A 15,283-nucleotide genomic window follows, 5' to 3' on the forward strand; every position below is an offset into this window, starting at 1 on the left:
AGGGTCTTCTGGGAAGCAAAGTGCTTTATATTGATGGTGACTAACAGTGGAGGTCACTTGGTTCATTTTAAGTGTGACTAGCAGTGAAGTTACTTGGAGAGACCAGTGGTGCCAGGATCTTGAAAGCTTCATGGAGGCCATGCAGTCCAAGTCTTGCTGCAAAAGGACCAGAAGTGTTATGACCACAGCTCATGTGAATGGACATTTTCTCAAAGGCAACACAAGAAGAATTCATGAGTGTAGCAGCCACAACTGCAGTCTTCCCATCAGTTCAACCTTAATTCTGGCATCAAAGGCCTATGCTTCAACACTGAATACACACACACACACACAAAACCTGTGTATAGCTGGGGATAGTGTTAAAGATAGTTTAAGAGTTAAAACGATATCCTAAGAGTTAGAAATAAAATTAGTGCTTTAAAATTAAACTGTCTGGTTCATTGTCTATTGCTTCTTGTATGCACCCTCCATAATGTTCGAGACAGACATTTTTTTCCTTTATTTGCCCCTGTGCTCCACTGTTTCAAACTTGCAATCAAACAATTCACATGTAATTAAGTGCATATTCCAATTTTATTCAAAATTATTTTTACATTTTGGTTTGATCATATAGTCCCCAAATTTCAGGGCACCATATTTGGGACATTTGGCTTCACAGGTATTTGTGAGGACACAGGTATGTTTAATTGCTTCATTGGTGTGCGTATAAGAAAGTTGGCCTTGCTTCTAAGCGTTTGATCACCTTTAGAGTCTGTAGTTGCCATTTATCAACATGAGGACCAGAGTTGTGCCAATGAAGGTCAAAGAAGCCATAATTATGAGGCTGAAAAACATGAATAAAACAGTAAGAGATATCATCCAAACCTTAGGATGACCAAAATCTACAGTTTGTAACATCATTAAGAAGAAAGAGTATACTGGTGAACTCAGTAGTTACAAGATATTCCAAGGAAGACTTTCATTCCTAATGACAGAAGAATTCTCATCATAATCAAGAAATATCCCCAAAATGCCAGTCTGATAGATCAGAAGCATTCTTCTGTGTGATGTGTCAACAACTACTGTCCACAGAAGACAGTGAACAGGATTAGAGAGGTTACAGTACAAGATGCAAGCCACCGAAACAGGATGGCCAGGTTAGTTTGTGAAAGAAATATTTAAAAGAGCCTGCAGAATTCTGAAAAAAGGTCTTGTGGACGGGTGAAACTAAGATTGTTGTGAATCAGAGAGATGGCAAGATCAAAGTGTGGAGGAGTAAAGGAACTGCCCCAGATCCAAAGCATACCACCTTAACCATGGTTTGCATCTTGCAGTTGTAATTGGGCATTTGATGATTGGTGACCAAAGGGCCTTTTTCCATACATTGGCACGAGTGTCAGCTACATGGTTTACCAGGGTCAACACCTGAAGTAATTTTGAATTGAACTGTTTATTATCACATGTCTTTTTTCTTTCTTTGGCTTGGCTTCGCGGACGAAGATTTATGGAGGGGATAAAAAGTCCACGTCAGCTGCAGACTCGTTTGTGGCTGACAAGTCCGATGCGGGACAGGCAGACACGATTGCAGCGGTTGCAGGGGAAAATTGGTTGGTTGGGGATGGGTGTTGGGTTTTTCCTCCTTTGCCTTTTGTCAGTGAGGTAGGCTCTGCGGTCTTCTTCAAAGGAGGTTGCTGCCCGCCAAACTGTGAGGCGCCAAGATGCACGGTTTGAGGCGATATCAGCCCACTGGTGGTGGTCAATGTGGCAGGCACCAAGAGATTTCTTTAGGCAGTCCTTGTACCTTTTCTTTGGTGCACCTCTGTCACGGTGGCCAGTGGAGAGCTCGCCATATAACACGATCTTGGGAAGGCGATGGTCCTCCATTCTGGAGACGTGACCCATCCAGCGCAGCTGGATCTTCAGCAGCGTGGACTCGATGCTGTCGACCTCTGCCATCTCGAGTACTTCGACGTTAGGGATGTAAGCGCTCCAATGGATGTTGAGGATGGAGCGGAGACAACGCTGGTGGAAGCGTTCTAGGAGCCGTAGGTGGTGCCGGTAGAGGACCCATGATTCGGAGCCGAACAGGAGTGTGGGTATGACAACGGCTCTGTATACGCTTATCTTTGTGAGGTTTTTCAGTTGGTTGTTTTTCCAGACTCTTTTGTGTAGTCTTCCAAAGGCGCTATTTGGATTATCACATGTGTACTGACAATAACCACAATGGCAGTGCAAGTATAAGACTGCTTTAATAAACTAATATGTACACTAAGAGGTCTTGTCTCTCTGCAAGACAAACCTGGAAGGCTAGACTGTAGCTCTGAACTGCTTTATATACAAGGTCACCGGGATGACTCCTGGTGACCTAGTGGTGTAATTACATATCACCACAACATGTCTCTCGGCTGCACCATTTCATCAGATGCAAGGATCGACAATGAGATAGACAACAGACTCGCCAAGGCAAATAGCGCCTTTGGAAGACTACACAAAAGAGTCTGGAAAAACAACCAACTGAAAAACCTCACAAAGATAAGCGTATACAGAGCCGTTGTCATTCCCACACTCCTGTTCGGCTCCGAATCATGGGTCCTCTACCGGCACCACCTACGGCTCCTAGAACGCTTCCACCAGCGTTGTCTCCGCTCCATCCTCAACATCCATTGGAGCGCTTTCATCCCTAACGTCGAAGTACTCGAGATGGCAGAGGTCGACAGCATCGAGTCCACGCTGCTGAAGATCCAGCTGCGCTGGATGGGTCACGTCTCCAGAATGGAGGACCATCGCCTTCCCAAGATCGTGTTATATGGCGAGCTCTCCACTGGCCACCGTGACAGAGGTGCACCAAAGAAAAGGTACAAGGACTGCCTAAAGAAATCTCTTGGTGCCTGCCACATTGACCACCACCAGTGGGCTGATATCGCCTCAAACCGTGCATCTTGGCGCCTCACAGTTTGACGGGCAGCAACCTCCTTTGAAGAAGACCGCAGAGCCCACCTCACTGACAAAAGGCAAAGGAGGAAAAACCCAACACCCAACCCCAACCAACTAATTTTCCCCTGCAACCGCTGCAACCGTGTTTGCCTGTCCCGCTTCGGACTTGTCAGCCACAAACGAGCCTGCAGCTGACGTGGACTTTTTACCCCCTCCATAAATCTTTGTCCATGAAGCCAAGCCAAAGAAAAAAAAAAACAACAACATGTACTGAGAAACAGTACGTGTGGTATCCAGGCAAATCAAGTTATAAAGTTGGTTGTGCAAAAGTAAACAGACAAATAAACAATATTGTAGGGCAATGGTTCTCAACCTTTATCTTTCCACTCACATACCACTTTAAGTATTCCCTATGACATCGGTACTCTGTGATTAGTAAATGATTGCTTAAGGTGCTATGTGGGTGGAAAGAAAAAGTTGAAAACCAGTTTCATTTGTACCTAATTGACTCGTTATGTGCACAGTTTCATAACTCCAAAGGAATTGGGCCAATGACAATTTTTCTCAAGCAAAATATTTCAGTAACAATTGGGTCGAGGGCAGTGATTTTCAACCTTTCCCATTCATACCACCTTAAGCAATCCCTTATTAATCACCAATGGCATAGGGATTACTTAAAGTGGTATGTAAGTGGAAAGAGAAAGGTTGAGGACCACTGTTGCAGGGAGTAATGTCAAGGCATGTAGTGTATACACCAGGTGTTTGATAGCAGCAAGACATGAAAAAATATTACATACGTTTTTATTCTTACATGCACATCTTACATGCATATATATATAAATATTAAGAAATGCGTGTATGTAATAATTATTTATTCATGTATATAGTTTATTTTTCAATATTTTTATTGATTTTAACATGCAAAATACAAAGGTACATATGGTAATAATAAAGTATATTAATAGCAAGTTAAAAGTATCAAATAACAATGAACAAGGTACATATGAACCAATGTTATTGAATGGAAAAAGAAAAAAATACATAGACTTCTAAACTAAGAATCAAACCCCACCCAATGAGGGCTGCTGGCCAAGTTAAGGAGTCCATCACTAATAATAATTATGGGGGTTATTAAAAAAAATCAACAAGTTTTGAAAGTAATTGAGAAAAGGACCCCAAAGAGAATGAAACAAGATCCATTGCAGTAGTAAACCTTTTACGGTGCTTCCATCTCCCTTATTCTTTTCAAGATCCCTCAGACTGGTCCCCTTATGGACCAATTTCCCTTTTCAATTTTGATGCCAAGATTCTGTCTAAGATCTCTAGGTTAGAGAATGTTAAGCCTCTAATTATTTCTGAGGATCAGACAGGATTTATTAAAAGACATTGCTCACAACTCAATATTTGATGTTCTTTACTCTCCCACAGTTGTGTCCTCTGAATATATTATCTCTTTAGATGCCGAAAAAGCATTCAGTAGAGTGGAATAGGAATATTAATATTGTGTATTAGAGAAATTTAACCTAGGTTCTTGATTCATTAATTGGATTAAACTGATATAGCTATCCCCTACAGCTTCAATTTTTTTCTAATTCAATTAAATCCAAACCCTTTAAACTGCATTGAGGAACCAGACAGGTTTGTCTCTTAAGCCCTCTTCTATTTAATTTGGCTTTGGACCCATTATGGCAATCAGCAGAGATCTCTGGAATCTCTAGAGCTGGAAATACTCATAAGGTATCTCTCTAAGCTGATGATCTTCTGCTATACATATCCAATCCTCAATTTCTATTCCACATATTTTGCTACTTCTCAGTCAATTTGGTAGTTTTCAGGCTATAAATTAAACCTGCAGTAGACTGAGATATTTGTTTTGAACTCTTCCTGTTCCTTAGATTCTTCTGTCCCTTTTAAATTGTTAAAAATCAATTTAACTATCTCAGGATTACTATTACTAAAAAGTTTAATAATTTGTTTAAGGAAAATTTCCTTACCTTACTGAATCATATTAAGAAGTCCCTATCTCCTCTTTCGATGACTTTCATTGAATGTGTTGATATTATCAAAATGAATATTTTGCCTAAATTCTTATATATTTTTCAAGCTGTACCAATTTTTGTTCCTAAATCCTTTTTTTGATTCATCAGATTGTCTCATCTCTTTTGATCGCCTGAAAAAGAAATTCCTTCAAAATACTAAAAAAAATGGAGGTTTATCATTACATAATTTTTGATTTTATTACTGGGCATCAAATATTCGATCTATTACTATTACCTATTACTAATGATGAATACCAAGATGCTTCAAGATGGATTGACCTAGAGATTAAGTCTACTAAAAGGTATTCTCTCCTTTCGATAATTGGAGCACCCTTGACTTTTTTGACTTCCAAGTTAACTGATAATAGTCAGCCATACTTTTGAGAATTTGGTTTCAATTTAGAAAACATTTTGGTTACCATAGGGTTTTACTGATTAGCTCTATTCTACAAAACTCCTTTTTTTAAAAATTGGTTATGAATGTAGTTCCTAAACTGCTAATTTGTATTAGTTTCAATAATCAAAAAGTACACATACGGTATTTAATCGAATTTTGTGGAACAATTTTTAGGATAAAATTTAGGGGGTCAACTATTACACACAAACTGCCCTGGTGAGCGGGTGGCCGGGGCATTGGGAGCTCGGATGGACCGGTGTCCAAAAATAGGGGGTCAACTTTTACCTGGTATCGACTATTAAACGCATATATATGGTATACATACCAAGTATTTTCAATCCACTAAAACTACCAATGTGAGCAGTGGCTAATACAATTCCTGTCTCAACCACCATATTTCTGTGAGCTGCATATTATATGTCAAAGATCTGCATGTGGCTCACGAGCCACAGTTTGACCTCCCCAGTACAAAGTATAAAGACATGATGCATAGAATTGAGAAAAGTACAGTTTAAAAACATGTAAGGCCATTATCTTTTGCCAGTGAGACATCCATTTGAGAGTCCAATAACAATGGGAAAGAAATTGCCCTTTTACCTTGAGGTTTGTGTTTTCCACAACAAATGTCTACTACCCAAGGAGAAAGGGGGAAAGAGAGTATGACCTCAGTGAGATGGGTCTTTGAATACGTTGATAGTTTTCCTGAGACAGTGAGAGCTATAGACAGAGTCAATAGAAGGGATGTTGGTTTGTCTGATGGCCTGGGTTATGTTTACAACTCTGCTGTCTCTTGTGGTCTTCGGCAGAGCAGTTCCCGGGCAAAGCTGTAATGCATCCAGACAGGATATGAACCACAGTGCATTTGTGAAAAAGTTCATAAGAAACCCCGGAGAAATGCAGAATTTTGTCAGGGTTCTGAGAAAGTAGAGGCATTGGTGTGGCTCTTTGATCATAACATCAATGTGTACAAAATCACATGTGTTTGATCTTTGAGGAGGGTAGCCAAACTGCCAGGATGCTAAAATTCAGCAACCTATACAGAAGGTTGGTCACCGCTTCAACCTTTGCCCAAAATGAAAATAAGGTACAGTAAAACCCCTGTTATCTGGAATTCAAGCAACCAGCAACCTCAAGAAATAATCGAGGAAATAAATAAAAAATATAAAATAATAGGATAAAATATGTAAGTTTAAAATTGTAAAAGTGAATGCTCTCTGAACAAACGCTTAAACCTTTGATGAAGATGGGAGCAAATATTCAGCCAGCGGAGGGCCTTGGCCGTGCTTTGCTCATAGCAGCTGTTTAAATAAAGTTGTGTTTGAATAAAATGGTGTCACCCGGGATGGTGTATGCTGCTCGCTGTTTGAATGACTCCTTATCCCTGCTTCGACAGTATCTCCTTATACGTGCTTAGGAAGAGTCGCCTGGTCAGAGGCTTTATCTGTAAATTTGGGGGAAGTGGAGTTAATTATCTATAATTTTATTGTCTGTCTTTCGGGTGGCTCCACGGAAGGAGGAGAAACCTGAATATGCAGTGATGGTTAAATGTTTTCAAAGAATGTGGCTGAATATAAAATAAAATGCTTTAAGTAAAATTTGTTCAGTGTAAGAACAGTATTTTTTTTAAATCTTTTAAACTGATAATTCTTAATGTAGGTGTATTAATTAGGCATTGTAAGAGTGAGTCTCAAGCAACCTGAAAGTTCACTTATACAGCAATCCCCATAGGTGCCGGATACCAAAGGTTTTACTGACACTCGAGAGCAGAGAAAAGCAGTGGCAGCTGGTCTGAAAGAAACATTGATGCACATCATCATCATTCACCCATATCAGCTCATTACAGGTAACAAAATATTAATGAGGGTGGAGTGGTTGACATTGTCTACATGGACTTCTACAGGGACTCCGACAAGGTCACAAGTGGGAAACTGATTGAAATATTAGAGCGTATGAGATGCAAGGCTAGTTTGTAAATGCCATTTAAAACTGGCTTGGTAATGGGAAGCAGAGGGTGATGTTGGAGGATTGACTGAAAGCTTGTGACCAGTGATGCACCACAGGGATCAGGGCTGGGACCATTATTGTTTGTTACATACATGAATGATTTGGATCCAAATGTGGCAGCTAGGATTATTAAGCCTGAAGATGGCATAAAATTGGTGGTGCTGTGCATGGTGAGAATGCTGCAGGATATGAAGGGCAAAACAATGGAAGGTATGTAATCAATATGTGTAAACTGATACACTCAGGGAGAACTAATAAGAATGGGTAATACACAATAGGGCTCGGGGGATTACAGAGTTCCATAAGGAACAAATCCACGGACAGATTCTTGATGGTGACAGAGAGTCTGCAGAGATATCTAATAGATAAGTTAAGTGAGTGGGCAAGGGTTTGGCAGATGGAATACAAGGTTGGCAAATGTGAGGTTATTCACTTTGGAAGATCAGAATGATTTAAATAAAGAGAAATGAGATAGTTATGAGTTTATTATTGACATGTACATTGTACAAATGCACCAAAATTCTTACCTGCAGCAGAACAGGTAGTTTGTCGTGTCTCTGATTAGTGTCATTAGAGAACCTGACAGCTAAAATGAAACTGTTTTTGAACCTAGAGGTGTGGGTGGCTTCTGCGCCTTCTGCTTAAAGTTGACCATCTCTTTCTGAAAACCATCTTTACCAGGTACTGTGTAACTCGGTCTGACAATAAAATCATCTACAAATTTGCCAATGGTACCATGGTAGTGTGTGTATAAAGAAAGGGAATGAGTCAGCATACAGGATGGAGTTTGAAAACTTGACTGAATGGTGCACCAACAACAATCTTGCACTCAATGTCACCAAAACTAAGGAGCTGATTGCTGACCAGGAAAAGAAAGCCAGAGGTATAAAATCCAGTGATCAATGGGGGATCAGAGATGGAGAGGTGAGCAAATTTAGGCTCTTGGGAGTCACTATCTTGGAGGATCTTTCCTGGACCCAACATCCCAATGGCTTCGTGAAGAAAGCACGTCAGTGCCTCTACTTCCTCAGGAGTTTGCGGAGGTTTGGTATGACACCAGAAACCCTGGCAAATTTTGACAGAGGTGTGGTGGAAAGTGTGCTGACTGGCTGCATCATCTGTTGTGGGAACACCAATACCTGAGTGTAAAGCCCTCCAAAAGGCAATGGACACAGCCCAGGACATCACAGGCAAAACCCTCCCACCTACTGAGTACATCTACAGGGAACGCTACAGTCAGAGGGCAGCAGCAATCATCGAGGACCCACACCACCCAGCACATGCTCTGTTCTTGCTGCTACCATCAGGAAAGCGGTATCGGTGCAACAAGACTCGCACCACCAGGTTCAGGAACAGCTGCTACCCCTCCACCATCAGACTCCTCAATGACAAACTCAATCAGAGACTCTTAATTTTGCATTTTATCATTTTTCTTTTGTTCTCTCTGTATTTCACAGTTTGTTTACACTAATTATCTATTTACTGTTTTGCCTTAAGATTTGACCAAATGCAGGCAGATGCCTAAACAAAGTGGGGGGGGGGGGGAAACACAGTCCCATAGGCAGGAGGTAATAGGTGAATAAGAGAGGGAGGGCACACCAGCAAACAAGGGGAGGGGGGAATGGCTGTAAATGGAGAGCTGGAGGAAAGAAGACAGAGGGATGGGGAAGGGAGGGAGAACAGGGAGTAGGCAAGCAGAAACAGTCTATATAGCAAAGTTAAGGATACATAACTGTGGTGATACGACCACCAGCCTACTGTAGGGGGCGATCTCTGTACCTGCAGGAAGACCACCTGGGGACTGACTCCACCTGGCCAGCTGTCAATCAGCCGACCGGTATATAAACCTGAGCTGGCATCTCCTGAGCCAGTCACTCGGGAGCCCCCAAGGCATGAACCGGTATTCAGACTTCTACCGGAATAAAAGCTGTGGAATACTCTTTCGAGTTTTGTGCTTGCTCGCTGCTACCTCAGCGCACCACAATAACCAACATTTCAGGCTTGAGCTGAATTCAAGGTAGGGAAAAATGATGACAGGCATCTGAACAAAAAGGGAGAGATGAGGGTAGTCTTGGCGGGAGGGGACATGAGGCCATGAACAGACCTGTGGAGTGATAGATCTCTGGGCTCTGCCCTCCAGAGGGTTGCTCCCAAGGAGTGAAAGACGCCACTTTGGTGTGCCAGAGACTCGCTGGTGTTCCAGTGGAAAGGGTGGCCCATGGCAGAGTCCAAGTTGGGTGCAGGCACCCTCAGGACTCTTTGGGGGTGGCCCACAGGTTTTGGCTCCAATCCAGGTTTAAACCCAACAAACCCCCTTTGCTTTGGGTTTTGAAACGAATTCACTCGAGTTTGACGAATTAATAAGGGATTTAATAAATGGGCACCGACCTTCCCGCCAAAGATTCAACCCTCTGGACGCGCGCGCATGCGTGCGTGCGTGCGCGGGTCCTTTTTTTCCCGCGGCCGGCACGTCCCGCGGCCGCGCGCCCCCCCCTTCCCTTCCTTCTCCCCTCCCCCCCCCCCCCCCCCCCAGATCTCGCGAGGTCCGGACGCCGCTCGGAGGGAGAGGGAAGGCTGGTGGCTCAAGATGGCGGAGGGAGACAGCGGGAGCGAGCGAGGTGGTGGCGGCGGGGGCGGAGGAGGAGGCAGCGGCGGCGGTGGCCTCCTGCAGCAGCAGCAGCAGCAGGAGACCCAGGAGCTGGCCTCGAAGCGGGTGGACATCCAGAACAAGCGCTTCTACCTGGACGTGAAGCAGAACGCCAAGGGCCGCTTCATCAAGATCGCCGAGGTAGGCGCGGGAGGCAACAAGAGCCGGCTGACGCTGTCCATGGCGGTGGCGGCCGAGTTCCGCGACTACCTGGGCGACTTCATCGAGCACTACGCGCAGCTCGGGCCCTCGGACTCGGACTCGGGCGCCGGCCTGGGCTCGGACGAGCCGCGGCGGGCTCTCAAGAGCGAGTTCCTGGTGCGGGAGAACCGCAAGTACTACATGGACCTGAAGGAGAACCAACGGGGGCGCTTCCTGCGCATCCGCCAGACCCTGAACCGAGGCCCCGGCTTGGGGGGGACGCAAGGCCAGACCATCGCCCTGCCGGCGCAGGGCCTGATCGAGTTCAGGGACGCGCTGGCCAAGCTGATCGACGACTACGGCGTGGACGACGAGCCGTGCGGCCAGGCCGAGCTGCCCGAGGGCACGTCCATCACGGTGGACAGCAAGCGCTTCTTCTTCGACGTGGGCTCCAACAAGTACGGCGTGTTCATGCGAGTGAGCGAGGTGAAGCCCTCGTACAGAAACTCCATCACCATCCCGTACAAGGCCTGGTCCAAGTTCGGCAGCGCCTTCAGCAAGTACGCCGAGGAGATGAAGGAGATCCAGGACAAGCATCGGGACAAGATGCTGTTCGACAGGCGAGCCGACGAGTCCGATGGGGAAGACGTGGACGACGATTGAAGCTTCTTCGGAAGAGAAGAAACAAACAAAACCCCATGAAAACAAGAGTAAATTGTGTCGATTGAGAAGAAAAGTTTAAAAAAATGTTTTAATGAGTAAATTGGTGTGTCAATTGCAAAGAAAGACGTTTAAAATCTTTAAAAACAAATTGAATCGATTGCAAAGAAGATTTATTTAAAAAAAAACCAAGTTTTGAATAGTATTTTTTGGGAAACGCAGTTACCTAAGTCAGAATGCATCTTCGGGAAGAGGAGGAACCAACTTGCATCAGGTCTGGATGCACGTACGTGAAAGAAAAGGGGGAAAGTTCTTCAGCGTTTGGATAAGCGATTCATTGCAAAATACACACTTATTTGTGGAAAAGCGTCGTATCACTGAACCATCAGCAATTCAGAGAGAGAGAGAGAGAGAAAAAAAGATTTGTTGGCAGAACCAAAAGCTTTAAAGGAAGAGAAAGAAGCGACAGATTATGACCTCGACTTGGAGAGAGTGATTTGGGAGAGCACCATCAAGTCACTGAAGCCAGCAACACTTCAACAAAAAAAAAGTTCTTCGGATATTAAAAAGTTCTTATGAAGTTTTTTTAATTATTTTAAATACTGGACAATCAAGAGTCATTTTTAAAATTTGTTTTCATTCTGAATATTTCAAATATATTTGATAAAACTGTCATTCCTGATGTAGAAAATGTTTTTAAATGGAAACAAATGAAGGCTTGACATTCAATACCATAGTGCAGTGCTAGTTCCATCTGAAATCTACTGCCAGGGTTAGCATCCGGATTGACTGCAACTCCTCCTTTGGAGAGTAATAAGGCTCTTTTTGTTGTAGTGCGTTATTTTCCGCTGCACGTCCCCCCCAAGTTTTTTTGGCGGTGTTATTATCCGTCCTATATTACTGTTGCAGTTTATATCATCAGGAGAAATGCTGCTAGTGTGAACTTGTTACCCTTGTAGTAGAGACTGCTGTAACTAGCCCAGGTACTACTGTCAAAAACAAATAGCACGTCGAGCCTTGTAAGAGATGCTCAACAGAGCATTCCTGTTTTAGTTATTTTTGAGTCAGTTATCCATGACCTACGATCTGACTTTTCCAGACTTGAGAATGTGCATTTGCTTTTAAGTCAAGTAATTGTATAAAAAAAAATACTGAACCACAATTTCCCAAGAAACATTATTTATGTATACAAAATTCTTAGCTATTGGGCAGAATAAATTAGAACTAAAATAGTTATTCTTGCAAAAGCCGGCACTAAGGAAATGGGTCATGCAGCTTTGCTGTTTTTTGGCATTTTAAGTCGTGCAGGAATTTAGGCTTTAATGTTATTTTTTTAAGCTGTCTATTATTTATTAGAAACGGTAATTATATTTTGCAGTATTTTCCCTCTAAAAGCTCTGGAGTATGCTATTAGAGCAAATAACGAGCATTTTCCTGCAGATTGACCCAAGTTGCCGGTGAGTTTGATTTTTTTTTTTAATTTTGTGACCCATTTGATGTTGCGTCCATTATATCCTATTCGTTATTCTTTATTTGCAATTTAATTTTAAGCTGTTTGATATCCCCTAAGTGAGCTGTCAAAGTTGTGATGTGTTGTCCAATTGCATTTAAACCATGAGTAGGGTGGGGAAGGGGTGGTGATGCATCAAAGGGTAGGAATTAAAGCCAGGATGTTCAGATGTCACTTTTGCAATCAAACCTCTTTCAGTTTGAATGTATTCTGATGTAAACAAGATCTGGACTGAAAGAAATAAGTAACCTCTTGCCAGCTAGCAATCAAGGATAACTGGGAAAAGCTGCTAGGCAAACGTGTGTGTGTGTGTGCGTGCGTGTGTGTGTGTGCGCGCGCGCGTGTGTAAATATATATTTAGGTATATAATTATGGTGGGGAAGTGCAAACCTCCACTAGATTGGGTCCTTTACACTTTGCATATTTTGATTTTGTGTGCTATTGAATTGATTCATGAGTGAGGAAAATTATAAAATAGGTTACAATCAGGTTTTAGATTGTAATTAACACAAGATGGTTTGTAACGTCTGGTCAGCTGTATAAAATTTCACCCATGTTGAGTACAACAGTCCATACTTGTTTGAAGCAGCTTAATGTGTAATAATCACTTAATATGAAACGTGATTGAATAAGGTAAATGAAATGAGCTCTTGACATAAAGAAGCAAATTTCAGCAGAGAGTTTGGGAATACAAAAAATTTGCAGTTTTGTGATCTTTGTTCTGAGAACTTTAGAACAAGGTTACTTGTTGATTATGTTTTGCTTTCTGATAATCCACTTAACCAGTGTATAGGGATATTTTTATTTTTAAAACTTGCTAGAAATTAAAATAAACAAAGTGCAAGGTCCCGTTATTCTCCACAGTGAAGAAAATAATATGAGGCACGGTACAATGCCTCATTTATCAACTTCAGTAACTTTTAAATGGTCTCCAAGTGTTTCTACAGAACAGTAAGACTGGTGTTCTTGTGACCTTTGTCACTTTGCTGTGAATGCAATGTGAAAAAATATTTGTTTTAATTCTTCACAGTGGATAATAAATTTTAAAAAGGCTTTTCTTAATGTTGGGTTTTTTAACTTCCTTCTGCTTTTATAAACAAGTATAGGATATATTTTTTACAAATTATTAGATTCGTTTTAAGGCCTTTTTTTTAAATTAAAGTTTGCAGATAATGAGCCTTTTGGCTGTATTTCTCCATATGGCTAATAAGTTGCAAGGCAATCAAGGCAGATTGACAACATTCCATGTTTTTTTAGGCATAGCCATGTGAAAGGTGCTGAAAGAACATAGGCAATCTATGTTTTAGTAGGTGTGACTAAAACAGAATTTCTTTATCCATTGTTCTATTGTAAAGAGAAGTGAAGTACACTTGCTGGGGAAAGTGATTCTGGGGCTTTCCTGATGATGTCAAGAGAATTCATTCATACTCCAATTACATTCTTTAGTATGCATTGGACTTTCTGCAAATCTTTCCTTCCCAATTTACAGTGATTGACCTTTCAGGCCATGTTTGCTGCAGTCAGAGCTGTCACTCTTGTGCCGCAAGTGGGTTTGATTGGTTTGAACGTGTGTTTTGACCTTACACGTTATGAGGCTGCTTGGAAATGGAAGGATTGGGGCATGTATTTTCAGGTCAAATCTCTCCAGTTTGCTTCTTCATGATCTTGCAGTCACAAAGCATTTAGTTTGAATGGTAAGCTTCCTATGTAATTCCAGAAAGAAACAATTTTATTAGCAATGGGACATTTGAAAAGAATAGGGAGAAATTTGACTTTCTCATTGTCCGACTCTTCTATTATGGACCAATTTAGATGTCCTGCACAATTACAAAAATGAACTGAACTTCCATGGTCATGTTGTAACAAATAAATTATTAAATTCAATTGTCTTAAACTGTGGAAACAAAGCAGAATGAAGTTATGTCTCTCATTAGACAAACCTTTTCAGAATCCAGTTTTTTGAAATGAGGGAGGGTGGGAGGGAGGGAAAGTAGTAAACCTTGTAGATATATGTACTAAAACCAGAAGAGAAGAGAGCTGCAGTTGAAATGACTATTTCAGAAATACTGTAGTCCTCATACTGAGATCTAATGTATAGAAATGGCTTTTGTGGTTATTGTTTCCCAGTCTTTATGGGATAGCGTGCTTTCTACTTAAATTGAATTCGTAAGCAGAAAGAGAGGCCATTGCTTTGAGATACCAGAGTGGCTCCCTGTTGAGTAATGTAGAGCTTCCCAGCCTGGTGCTTTATTATAACTTACCAAAATATATAACAGGCATTTTATTAATGGTTAATTTTGCCATGGTTTGTTAGAATAAAAGGAAATTGCAATTAATGCAAAATAGTAAAAATGTAGAATCTCTTTGAAAGAAGCTAATCGTTTCAGGTGTTCATGCTGACACGTACATGGCATGTTTGAGGTGTGGGCACTGAAATGGAAGTTGTTCTGATGAGGATTGTTGTCTGTCGCCTGGACATTTTATTTGAATTCTTCGAGGCTTTCCAATGTAGTTTTTGTTTTGGGTTGGGCTGTAGGTGATTCAGGGTGAGGAACCTCTTTGGTTCTTATGGCATGGTTAATCTCTTGGCTGTGGTGATATGACCTCTGGCCAGTGCAGTGATTATCTCTCATTAAGACTGCAGAGAAACTCCAATTCCTTTTGAGGATGAAATGCTTCTCTTTGCAGATAGCTGGTCTGGTATCCTGAATAAATACTTCCAAGTCAGTACTAACACCAGTACTCCTATTCAACATTTGCCTCTGGTGAACATTTGATTACCTTTCGGGTGCTCTGCAAGAGCAGTGATTTAGAATTAGTCACTCTCTTCTGCATCATGGCAGTAATCTTAATGTCTCAACATTTTACCATAATTATCAAGTAATGGCACAGATATTTTGTCATGATGTCCAGTGATTTCACTGGTAATTAAGGAAGTTTTGTCCACATTTGTCACAATTGACTGGAGTTTG

At 41.8% G+C, this 15,283-nt stretch overlaps 1 protein-coding gene and 1 long non-coding RNA gene across 2 annotated transcripts in view; one reads left to right on the forward strand and one right to left on the reverse strand.

The window, feature by feature from the left end:
• Nucleotides 1-554: 554 nt before the first annotated feature.
• Nucleotides 555-15,283, reverse strand: part of LOC138754010 (uncharacterized) — a 94,413-nt gene continuing 79,684 nt past the window's right edge. The window contains exon 3 of the long non-coding RNA XR_011351542.1: nt 555-823. This is a non-coding gene — a long non-coding RNA (uncharacterized lncRNA). The remainder of the gene's footprint in view (nt 824-15,283) is intronic.
• Nucleotides 9,921-13,364, forward strand: LOC138754007 (transcriptional activator protein Pur-alpha-like). The gene has a single exon (XM_069917717.1). The coding sequence runs from the start codon at nt 9,941-9,943 to the stop codon at nt 10,802-10,804; it is 864 nt and encodes a 287-aa protein (XP_069773818.1). The 5' UTR covers nt 9,921-9,940; the 3' UTR covers nt 10,805-13,364.

Source organism: Narcine bancroftii, chromosome 2 (genome assembly GCF_036971445.1).
Source record: "Narcine bancroftii isolate sNarBan1 chromosome 2, sNarBan1.hap1, whole genome shotgun sequence".
NCBI classification, from domain to species: Eukaryota; Metazoa; Chordata; class Chondrichthyes; order Torpediniformes; family Narcinidae; genus Narcine; species Narcine bancroftii.

Coding starts and splice junctions, on each gene's coding strand:
- LOC138754007 (XM_069917717.1), top strand. CDS start 9,941: ATGGCGGAGGGAGACAGCGGGAGCGAGCGAGGTGGTGGCGGCGGGGGC.